This window comes from Capra hircus, chromosome 23 (assembly GCF_001704415.2).
Source record: "Capra hircus breed San Clemente chromosome 23, ASM170441v1, whole genome shotgun sequence".
Lineage (NCBI taxonomy): Eukaryota > Metazoa > Chordata > Mammalia > Artiodactyla > Bovidae > Capra > Capra hircus.
In genome coordinates, this window is record NC_030830.1 from 37932707 (window position 1) to 37945140 (window position 12434).

Here is a 12434-nt window from a genome sequence, read left to right on the forward strand (position 1 = left end):
ATTTCTAGCCTCTAAAACTGTGAGAAGATTAGTTCCTGTTGTTTTAATTCACCTGACCTTTGATACTTTGTTACAGCAAACTTAGAAACTAATACAATGTGCCTAGCCAAAAATATTTACATAAGCCTTCCTTGTGTGTGTGAATCAAAAAATATTTTATATTTATAAAGTATAGCAATCTGCACAGCCATGGAAAAACTCAGAAAGATGGATGTATATTCAAATTATTACCAGTGGTTGCCTGGGTGGAGGAGTTGGGAGGGGTAGAGCTGAGAGAATTTACTTCATTAAAAATATATTTTTGGATTTTCCTGGCAGTGCAGGGGTTAAGACTCTGCGCTCCCAATGCAAGGGGCACGGGCTTTATTCCTGGAAGAGAAATTAAGATGCCACACGCCATGCAGCACATCCAAAAAAAGTTAAAAAAACATTTTTTTTCAAAAATCAAAATCTTACGTCTTTTTTTTTTTGTCTTCATATATGTTTTATGTATTTTCCAAATAAAAAAATGTCTTTGGAGGGAATTCCCTGGTGGTCCAGTGGTTAGGACTCTGAGCTTTCACTGCCGAGGGCCCAGGTTCAATCCCTGACTGGGGACCTAAGATTCTGAAAGCCATGCAGAATGGCGGGGAAAAAAAGAATAGATACGTGTATATGCAGAACAGAATCACTTTGCTGTACACCTGAAACACAACATTGTTAATCAACTATGCTTCAATAAAAAAAAAATTCTTTTTTACATCTTTGAAGACCATGAAGACTCAAACGGAGAGTATTAACTTTTAATGCAGAGTTTAGCCACCTTGGAAGGCAGGTCCCTGAAGAGGCACCTGACAGAAGAGGAACCTGGGCCAGGGTGGTGGCCAGCCAAGGAAGAGGGGAGGTGATGAGGAAAAACAACCCCCAGAATGGGGTAGTTCATGCACTCCACCTGAATTAAGGGGAGCCTGCACTTAAAGAGGAAGGGCTACTCTGGACTTCTCTGCAGCCTTTGTCACCAAGATGGATAAAGAATGTGCTCATATTTGTTTCAGAAAGGGATTGAGGAATGGCTAAGCAGTGAAGTGACCAGGAGGGGGGCTGTGTACAGTTGGGGCTCCTTCTCCCCTTCTCACAGAATTTCCAACAACAAAAGGAAAAGAGACCAGACTTCAACTTGGCCTCCATCTGTCTGAAAAGGTTTTGTCTGCTGTGTGCTCTGGGAGCAAAATCTCACTCATGCTGGAAAACAGCCAACAGCACACAGCAGACCATCCCACACTACCCTGGTCCACGGCTTTTCTTCAGTTACCGAACACATTGCATCTCGTTTCTTTTCAGCCCTCCTCGGCGTCTGATCACTTGTCCTCCAGCACCAGACAGAAAGGAAGCTGGATGGCAATCCCTAACTTTCTTTTGATTTCCAAGGCTTCTTTACTCAAGGTATCCTCCTTATACAAGCTATGCATGTTATACTAAAAAAAAACAGTTGTGCCAAAGAAGTGAAACTCCACATTATTAGAGTTCGATAAAAGACAGGACCTGGATTCCAAATTCTCACTGTGACCATGGCATCATTTCACTGTGTGAGATGTCAAAAACAGTCTTGCGGATAAAACACAGCCTTGAAGGTAAGGAAGGCAGAATCTGTAACCTCCCAGGCTTCTCTGTGAGTTGGGCACCCTGCAGAACGGCGGCAAGCCAGGGCCTGTCAGGAGGCTTCCTAGTGCCTGAGAGTTGTTTACAAAGGAAACGCACCCAGGCTGGCTTGCTGTGAACAACTGTAACATACTCTGGAATTTGAAGTGGAGAGTCCTTTTACACAGACTATTAATCTGGCAAAAAGCAAAAAAAAAAAACCAAAAACGTGTGTGTGTGTGTGTGTGTATATATATATATATATACACACATATATATTTCTTTCCAGGAGCACAAAAACCTCCCTATGGGTAAAAAGGATAGGAAAGAAGAAAAGCACAAAGTCAAGACCAGCTCCACGATAGCGGGGTGCGGAGGTGGGGACTGTTTTGTTCGCTGCTCTGTTGAGAACAGTGCCTGGTATACAGCAGGGTCTCAATACACACTCACTGAATGACTGACTTAATGAATGAAACTTTGACTTTTCAAAAGATTTAATGATAGGATCGGGCTTCCCAGCTGGCACTAGTAGTAAAGAATTCGTCTGCCAATGCAGGAGATGCAAGAGATTCGGGTTCGATCCCTGGGTCGGGAAGACCCTCTGGAGTAGGAAACAGCACCCTACACCAGGATTCTTCGCAGGAGAATTGCATGGGCAGAAGAGCCTGGTGGACAGAATTCTTCGCAGGAGAATTCCATGGGCAGAAGAGCCTGGTGGACTACAGTCCACAGGGCCGCTGAGAGTTGGACATGACTGAGTGCACACACACACAACAGGATTAAGTCCATCAGGAGAAAAAAAATCAGATGATCTGAATTTGGAGAAAAACCTCAAAATAAGAATTAAATAAATATAACCTCATGATTTCTTAGATGTCTCATATTAGAAATGCACCTAAAAGAAGCCTGCAAAGTCCACAACAAAGCCTCTGTGACATTCACTGGTGCGTGCTCACTATTTAATCAGGCTATGCTCCAGCAGCTCATTTTGCTTAGCACTTCCAGCTCCCTGGGCATGAGGCAGGGGTGAAGCCTTGACCTTGGCCAGGCCCCATGCAGGAGTGGCAACAGGCCCAGAGACACTTTCATACACCATAGGGATGGAAAGAACCCAAGAAATCATTTTGCCAACAGCTCTGCTGTCAGGAAGCAATGCGTATGAACAATTCCAAACTGTAGAGTCCATCTATTTTTGTAAGTCCTCCTTGTATAGAAATTTGTCTCTAAATGTGAGACTTCAGCTAAGTTAGTCAACCACCTTGCATATCAGCTTCCCCATCTCTGAAATATTAACATAAAAATGCTAACTGCCTTATGTGATTGCTGTGAAGACTGAGGAATACAGGGTGCATAAATGACACAGTGCCTGGTATATACACTGTAAGCGCTCGACAGAGCTGTCATCTCTTTACTCTTTTATTTGCAAATAAATAGGTCTGAGCACTGGCCTGGACTCTAAGTCTGATTAGTTCTAAGTCAATGAACGATCTACTCTTCCCCAAACTCCTTAATATTAGGAGATCCACTTCAACCATCCCTTGAAAGTCCATGGATACGTAAGGTTCCAATCACGCAGTACAGATACAGAGGTACACCTTCTAACTATGTGAGGAACTGTCCCAGGCCTTCTCAGGATATATGAGTGTTACAATTAAACATCAGAAATGCCCAAAGTAAAAAAAATAGTTCAGTCTAACAGTCTAGTCAAGGCTATGGTTTTTCCAGCGGTCATGAATGGATGTGAGAGTTGGACTATAAAGAAAGCTCAGCGCCAAAGAATTGGTGCTTTTGAACTGTGGTGCTGGAGAAGACTCTTGAGAGTCCTTTGGACTGCAAGGAGATCCAACCAGTCCATCCTAAAGGAAATCAGCCCTGGGTATTCATTGGAGGGACTGATGTTGAAGCTGAAACTCCAATACTTTGGCTACCTGATGCAAAGAGCTGACTCATTTTAAAAGACCCTGATGTTGGGAAAGATTGAGGGCAGGAGGAGGAGGGGATGACAGAGGATGAATGGTTAGACGTCATCACCGACTCAATGGACATGAGTTTGGATAAACTCCGGGAGTTGGTGATGGACAGGGAGGCCTGGCGTGCTGCAGTTCATGGGGTCACAAAGAGTTGGACACGACTGAGAGACTGAACTGAACTGAACAGGCTGGAACCTGGCTTGCCTGAGGGCAAAGGGCGCAGGCAGTAAATGTGATGTGATGGAAAGAGAGGCAGACTCGAGTTAAGAAACTAAGGTTCAAGTGCTAGTCTGTCATGGGTAATTGGGTAAGCAAGCTATTCCACCTCTCCCAACTTCAGTTTCCTCTTCATAAAACAGGGGCATGGAGGCAACCTAAGTGCCCATCAAGAAAGGAACGGATAAAGATGCGGTATATATGTCCAATGGACTATTACTCAGCCATTAAAACAAATGAAACAGTGTCATCTGCAGCAACATGGATGGACCTAGAGATCGTCATGCTGAGTGAAGTCAGTCAGACAGAGGAGGAGGAAAACTGTATGATATTCCTTATATGGGGAATCTAAATAGAAGTGATACAAATAATCTTATTTACAAAACAGAAATAGACACAGATTTACAGAACAAACTCATGGTTGACAGAGGGGAAGATTCCAAGATAGAGATAGTCAGAGAATTTGGGATGGACATGCACACACCACTGTACTTAAAATGGAAAATTAACAAGGCCTTACTGTATAGCACGTGGAATTCTGCTCAACGTTATATAGCAGACTGGATGGGAGGGGAGTTTGGGGGAGAATGCACTCATGTACATGTATGGCTGAGTTCCTCTGCTGTTCACCTGAACAATCTCAACATTGTTAATTGGATACACGCCAATACAAAATAAAAAGTTAAAAAAAAAAAAACAGGAGTATGTACCAGATCAACTCTAATGTTCCTTTTGAGCTCTAAGACAATGATTTTAGGGAAGGATAAAATCCAAGAGGACAGATGGCAGGGTCAAAATGGATATAAAGGTAGGAGGTGGGAGATGGAGGTGGGAGAGTGGGTAAGAACTAAAAATGTAAATGTGAAGGGAAAACTATAGGTTAATAAGAGAAAGGACTGGGACTTCCTGGTGACCCAGTGGCTAAGACTCAGAGCTCCCAATGCAGTGGGCCAGGGCTCGATCCCCGATCAGGAAACAGAACCAACATGCTGCAACTAAAGAGCCTGCATGCTGCAAAGGCCTGGCACAGCCAAACAGAATAAATCAATCAGCATTTTTTTTAAAAAAGAGAGAGAAAAGATTAAGTCAAATAGTAAGTCAAGGATTCCTTGGTGGCTCAGTGGTCAAGAATCCGGTAAAGAATCTGCCTGCCTTGGTTCCATGACTTACCAGCCTTGGACTCTCAGGCAAGTGACCTAATCTCACTGTACTTCAGTGCCTCCTGTAAAACAGACATAAAACCAGAACCTACTGCCTAGGAATATTGTAAAGATCAAATGAGCCACCACATGGAAAGCCCTTTGAACAGGGCCTGGCAACTGGCAAGTACTAAAGAAGTCGCTTAGTTATTTTCTGCTGCAGAGTGGGGTGTTTACATGACTCACCACAGAGTCACCTCATTCACCCTATGAGGAGGATTTAGGGGCAGGGTTTTCTACCCAAGGCTGAAACCTAGAAAAACAAAACCCCACTTCTGTTGCCTTTTGCTCCCTGGGTAGAGTCAAGCGGGAGAGCCGCCAGCGGTCGGGAGGAATGCTAAGCACTGGTGTGGTGCCTGTGGAGTCACCGCTGGCCCTGCAGAGCGTCAGGCGACCGCTGGGGGCACCAGGCCAGCCCTGAGGGACACGCACGCTGAAGCGCTTTCCTCTGGGCAGCCACACTCGCTTTACACTCTCCCCCTATATTTACTGTAAAGGTACTGCTAAGCAGTCCTAACTGAAAGGCTGCTGCTTTTCGGTACATGACAACAGGAATGATATGTTTTTTGCTTTTCTGGCCCTCTTCCAGGACCAGCAGTTTGCACTTCTTTTTTGGGGGGCCTCCCAGGATATGGGATCTTAGTTCCCTGATCAGGGATCAAACCCATGTCCTCTACAATGGAAGCATTGAGTCTTAACCAATGGACTCACCAGGGAAGTCCCTGCACTTCTGTTACCTAAGTCTCCCCAACATGTTTCCATTCACCCCTTATTTCATTATGCATTCTTAAGAATACACGGAAGAACTGTACAAAAAAGATCTTCACGACCCAGATAATCATGATGGTGCGATCACTAATCTAGAGCCAGACATCTTGGAAAATGAAGTCAGGTGGGCCTTGGAAAGCATCACTACAAACAAAGCCAGTGGAGGTGATGGAATTCCAGTTGAGCTGTTTCAAATCCTGAAAGATGATGCTGTGAAAGTGCTGCACTCAATATGCCAGCAAATTTGGAAACCTCAGCAGTGGCCACAGGACTTGAAAAGGTCAGTTTTCATTCCAATTCCAAAGAAAGGCAATGCCAAAGAATGCTCAAACTACCGCACAATTGCACTCATCTCACATGCTAGTAAAGTAATGCTCAAAATTCTCCAAGCCAGGCATCAGCAATATGTGAACCATGAACTCCCTGATGTTCAAGCTGGTTTTAGAAAAGGCAGAGGAACCAGAGATCAAATTGCCAACATCCGCTGGATCATGGAAAAAGCAAGAGAGTTCCAGAGAATCTATTTCTGCTTTATTGACTATACCAAAGCCTTTGACTGTGTGGATTACAATAAACTGTGGAAAATTCTGAAAGAGATGGGAATACCAGACCACCTGACCTGCCTCTGGAGAAACCTGTATGCAGGTCAGAAAGCAACAGTTAGAACTGGACATGAAACAACAGACTGGTTCCAAATAGGAAAAGGAGTACGTCAAGGCTGTATATTGTCACCCTGCTTATTTAACTTCTATGCAGAGCACATCATGAGAAACGCTGGGCTGGAAGAAACACAAGCTGGAATCAAGATTGCCGGGAGAAATATCAATAACCTCAGATATGCAGATGACACTACCCTTATAGCAGAAAGTGAAGAGGAGCTAAAAAACGTCTTGATGAAAGTCAAAGAGGAGAGCGAAAAAGTTGGCTTAAAGCTCAACATTCAGAAAACAAAGATCATGGCATCTGGTCCCATCACTTCATGGGAAATAGATGGGGAAACAGTGGAAACAGTGTCAGACTTTATTTTTGGGGCTCCAAAATCACTGCAGATGGTGACTGCAGCCATGAAATTAAAAGACGCTTACTCCTTGGAAGAAAAGTTATGACCAACCTAGATAGCATATTCAAAAGCAGAGACATTACTTTGCCGACTAAGGTCCGTCTAGTCAAGGCTATGGTTTTTCCTGTGGTCATGTATGGGTGTAAGAGTTGGACTGTGAAGAAGGCTGAGCGCCGAAGAATTGATGCTTTTGAACTGTGGTGTTGGAGAAGACTCTTGAGAGTCCCTTGGACTGCAAGGAGATCCAACCAGTCCATTCTGAAGGAGATCAACCCTGGGATTTCTTTGGAAGGAATGATGCTAAAGCTGAAGCTCCAGTACTTTGGCCACCTCATGAGAAGAGTTGACTCATTGGAAGACTCTGATGCTGGGAGGGATTGGGGGCAGGAGGAGTAGGGGACGACCGAGGATGAGATGGCTGGATGGCATCACGGACTCGATGGACGTGAGTCTGAGTGAACTCCGGGAGATGGTGATGAACAGGAGGCCTGGCGTGCTGTGATTCATGGGGCTGCAAAGAGTCGGACACAACTGAGCGACTGAACTGAACTGAACTGAACTGAAGCTTCCCTCCAAATGCTATGCAAAATGTTGTTACATGTCTACAGCTTCCCAGAATTATGAGACACAGGAAAATAGGGTAACAAATCTCCATTTACAAGTAAAAGCAGCTTTGTAGTAGAATCAACAACATTTAAGACCTAAAACCACACCCTTCCAATGCTCTCTCTTTACAAGTGCACTCTAAGGACTCATTTTATTTCAATATGCAAGGCAAAATATTCATTTGGAGTGGCCAAACAACCTGGCTTGTTGAACCTGGCTTGTTGACAAGACACAGATGTTTCTTGAATTTTTAAACTCTGATACACAGAATGAGCAATCACTGTCCACTGACTATGTTTTTTTAACTCAAGAGTCTGTGCAGATGTAGTTTATAAGATGGGGAGAAAGAAAATAAATGTCGTGAACCTGGTCCTAAACACTGCGGACTTCCTCCCACATGCCACAGAGCAGAAGATGAGCTTTGGGAGGCTGGGAGGGGAAGACAGGACGCGGGCTGATGCATCCGAGGAAGCACGGCAGGCTGGCCTCACTGATCAGTCTCTCTGGCTTTTTCCCCACGTGCTCTGGACCTCCCTGATAAAGAGCTGGAGCTCTGTTGATGACATTTCAAAAATAACCTTCCCAATAAACATAAGAAAGTTATATCTGGAATTTAAAAGTCTAAATATATGAGTTGATTAAAAAAAAAAAAAAGACTTATGAGGTGGGGTTTTTGTTTTATAATGTTCGCTTCCTCTGATTTTGATATAATCCTGGAAACCTCTTCAGGATTTCCCCAAGTGTACAAAAATAGCTTTCAAAGGAGACCCAAACCAAGTGATGATTTTTATGACTGATTAGGTCTTGGCTTAAAGAGTAGCACTATGATTATACAGCTTGGTTTCAACTACTAATTTTGTTTTTGGAAAACATTGAAGAGAAGACATACTTTTTCAACAGTTATGTTGAAGCCTAAGGTTTCAGAACACGGTTATACAAAAAGTTCTATAATCCATTTGTGGTGTTAATGTACATATTCCTTCATACAGGCGAATAAGATAAACAGATAAAATAATAATGACTAAAATAAAATCCCCAAATAATATCCCTCTATTCTTTCTCAAAAAGTAAATTTCAAGTCTTACTGCATTACACTATTTTCAGAAAAGCAACTCCTCAAATGGTCTATCGGACCAGGAATTCCTGTGCTACCACTGCACTGTTACTAAATTAAAGGGTTTCTTAAATTCAACTTATTGGCAAAGTTGTATACTTATGAGCACTATGTAAGTGAATCGTGAAACAGAAAAGATTCAACTGAAAGAGAGGGATACACCTAGACAAAAACCTAGCCTAACAGGCTAAGGACTATTAAGGGGTTGGACTCAGATGCTTTCAATAAAGCAAGAGCTGCTTATTAAAATATCTATTATGGACAGGGATCATAGGAGAGAAAATGGTAAAGATACACTCAAATCCTTCCTATGAGGAAAAACTCTCATCCCCAACATGTGTGTTTAAGAATTGGGGGGCTTGAATTTGACAACACCAGATGTGTTTCTCTGACAAGTTTCTTCATCCTCTGAGCCTCAGTTTCTCAATCTGCAAAATGGGGCAATAAAACCCATTCCCACAGAGTTTTACTGAGGATGGAATTAAATGAGACAATACAGCAAAGTGTCTCTCATTAGATGTCAATAAATGTGACCTTCTTTCTCATGATATACTGCCAAGAAAGCTGTATCTGATAAGCAGTAAATGTAGTATTCTACCTGGAAAGGGTCTGTCTTCATTGCCCCCATGCAGAGGAGCTCCCTTAGTTTCTGGCATATACTTCTTGGTAATGGGCAAAGACATCAGCCGGATGTGATGGATGAGGGAACGCCAGGTGTAAGCTCCGGAAAGCACTGGTTCAGGTGCTAATGGGCTGAAAGGTTGAATCACAAAGTAGGCAGTGAGCAAGATTAATCCCAAGGTTATGAAGACCTACAAGGAAAGACAGGAAATGGATTAATAATGGTCCCAGCAAATGAAATACTTTAATGCCAAGGGAAAAAAAAAAAACCAGGCATCTTCTACTATGTCCAATGTGTTTTAAGAACTAATCCATTTTCATAAACAAGCCATTGACATTCACTTCTGAAAGGATTTAAAGCTTGACAACGGTGAAAACTGCAAGGCTCACCAAGTTTATATCACATGGATCAAGGGCCATGTTCACCATTTAAAAATATATGCAAACACAGCTAACCATAAGTACACAGCTTTCATCTACAACATTTAACAAGAGTCAAGTTTCCTAATCATATATGGTAACAAAGAGTAAAGGCCAACTGACTCATCGAAAAACCAAGGTTCAGTGGTGGAATCAGTCACCAGTAATATCTGGGGAGAATGTTGATGGGCCTGTGCTCTGTCTAAGCTATTTCCAAGTCTTTACCTTGTACACAGCTAGAAGGAGGGGATACTGGGGTGGCCCCCTCTGAGGTTCATTCTTCTCCAGCAGCTGTCTGATAAATTTTTCAATTGCCTTCTCTGACATGCCACACTGATGGCCCGTCTGTCTTACCAAATCAACAGTCTCTGAGAGTTTGTCAAAAATGCTGAGCTCATTAGCGGCAAGATCCATGTCTTCCAATGCAGTCTCTGAGAGACAGAGAGAAAATAAATGTAAAAAGATAATTTCTTTAAAGTACTTCCTTCTCAAAGTTACATCCTTCAGAACAGTCCTTCTCGGCCACCTGTGGGGAGGGACCATTTCTGTGTTTTTCCCAATCCACTGCTGACCAATTCTTTTGTAAAACATAGTATGTTGAGATAATGTCAAGATGTGATACAAATTTTTAAGTGTTTCTTAATTGTGGGTTAGTAACAAAAATGGTTTACAGACCAGCACTGGTTCCCAAACACTTTCAGGAATACCAGTTCAGACCACAAAAACAAATCCTTAATGGGACTCTGTAATGCTAGTGCCCATCCAAAATGATTTTTTTAAAATAAACATTTATTTGTCTGTGTTGGGTCTTAGTTGTGACCCTTGGGATCTATGTTGTGGCTGAGGGATCTGTTAGTTGAGGCATGTGGGATCTAGGTCCCTGACCAGGGATCACACCTGGGCCCCTGCATTGGGAGCGAGGAGTCTTACCTACTGGACCACCTGGGAAGTCTCCCAAATGATTTCTGAAACCAATCACAGGAGATCTGCTACAGGTAATTTACTAAAATAAAAAGAAATAGACTCGAAAGTGTTATTAATCACTTATTTCCTTCCTTTCACATCAAATGAACCTTTTAGCAACATGAGAGGAGGAACTGATCACTGAAGGCAAGATTCACTGAGGAACCTGCTGATAGGCCTCGTTCCTGGCTGAGCAAGGATTTCAGACAACACAAAATCACGGCATGGGAACGCTTCACACTTGGCAGGCTGCAGTCCTCATGCTTTTCTGCAAATAGAATTTTAGACAACAAAGGGCATTTTGTTTGTATTTTACATGTTTTAAAAACCTAAGATCTATATAGCTCATTTAAAAATTCAATTTGTGTTCTCACAATTATTTTAAAGTCAGGCCGTTTCACAATGGCCATACAATAAAAGGCAAAAAGTAAAGGCAATATAGAATTTTCCCTGGATCACTTGTAAAACAAAATAAAGCACTTCTCTTTAAAAAGCGCTTGGGCTACGGAACAGTATTTTTCTTCATTTATAGGAGGAAAAAACTTTCCTGGTGGCTCAGACAGTAAAGCATCTGCCTACAATGTGGGAGGCCTGGGTTCGATCCCTGGGTCGGGAAGATCCCCTGGAGAAGGAAATGGCAACCCACTCTAGTACCCTTGCCTGGAAAATCTCATGGACAGAGGAGCCTGGTAGGCTACAGTCCATGGGGTCACAAAGAGTCAGACATGATTGAGCGACTTCACTTTCACTTCTTCATGGGAGGAGAAACAGCCCTTGGGATCCATGCTGTCTTCTGTTGGTTGGGAGTTTTGCTGTTGTTGTTTTCATAATGCACAGGGTCCTCTTATTTCACAGATTTCATCCCTGAGGTGTTTCTAACATGGAAAAGCACAAACATAGAACAACTCTATCCCTTCTGTGAGGAGATGCTGCTCTCTGTAGAGCAGAAGCGTCAGGAGGCTCCAGCAGAGGCGGCGGCCTGTGCTGCCACAGGCCAGCACACATCCCGGTACAGCTCCTCCTCGAACAGCGCCCTAGTCCTCAACTGCCTGCACAGCAGGATCACCTAGAGAGCTTTTCAGGAATGCTCATACCTGGGCCCCAACCCAAGGCTGACCAAATCAGAGTCAGACTTTGAACGGTGGATTAACAAACAGGTAATCTAGGTTTTGAGGACTGGAGGGGGGAGGAACCCCACACATTTTAGGGGACACAATCTTTCTCCAAACGCTCTGCTGTTGCTCAAAGCGTTCTTTTTTAAGACCACATAGGGCTTCATTTTAAGGTGCAGGTGAAAGGGTGGTGAAACCCTATTCTAGAGTGTGTATTTTCGGGAATTCCCTGGTAGTCCAGTGGTTAGGACTTGGCTCCTTCACTGTTGGGGGCTGGGGTTCAATCTCTGGTCGGGAAACTAAGATTCCATAATCTGTATGGCATGGCCAAAAAAAAAATAACATAAAATAAAATGGATATTTTCAACAAATGGTGCTGGAACAACTACATATCCACATGCAAAAGAACGAAGTTGGATGATTCCTTATACTACAGATAGAAATTAATTCAGAATGGATAAAAGACCTAAAACTAGAAAACAAAGGGGGAAATCTTTACAACAGAAGATCAGGCAATGGCTTCTTAGATAGGATACCAAAAGCACAAATAGCAAAAGAATGGATACATCAAAACGAACACCTTTTATGTTGCCAATGATACCCGAGAAAGTAAAATGACAACCTACAGAATGGGGGGTGGATGACATTATTTGTAAATTATATATCTGTAAGGGACTAGCAGTCAGAGTTCATAAAGAATTCTTACAACTCAATTATAAAAAGATAAATACCCAATTAAAAATGGGCAAAATATCTGAATAGATATTT

General features: G+C 42.8%; 1 protein-coding gene across 4 annotated transcripts in view; it reads right to left on the reverse strand.

Moving 5' to 3' along the window:
• C23H6orf89 (chromosome 23 C6orf89 homolog) overlaps window positions 1-12434 on the reverse strand; it is a 38792-nt gene that overhangs the window by 18758 nt on the left and 7600 nt on the right. The window contains exons 2-4 of one of the 4 annotated variants that reach the window (XM_005696265.3): window positions 10522-10594; window positions 9817-10022; window positions 9149-9362 (exon numbers count right to left, since the gene is read on the reverse strand). In XM_005696265.3, the coding sequence (XP_005696322.2) occupies window positions 9149-9362; window positions 9817-10005 (403 nt within the window). In that variant the 5' untranslated portion in view covers window positions 10006-10022; window positions 10522-10594. Of the gene's footprint in view, window positions 1-9148; window positions 9363-9816; window positions 10023-10521; window positions 10823-12434 lie in introns of those variants that run through there. The other 3 variants (XM_013973851.2, XM_005696266.3, XM_013973852.2) reach the window with 3 other exon arrangements.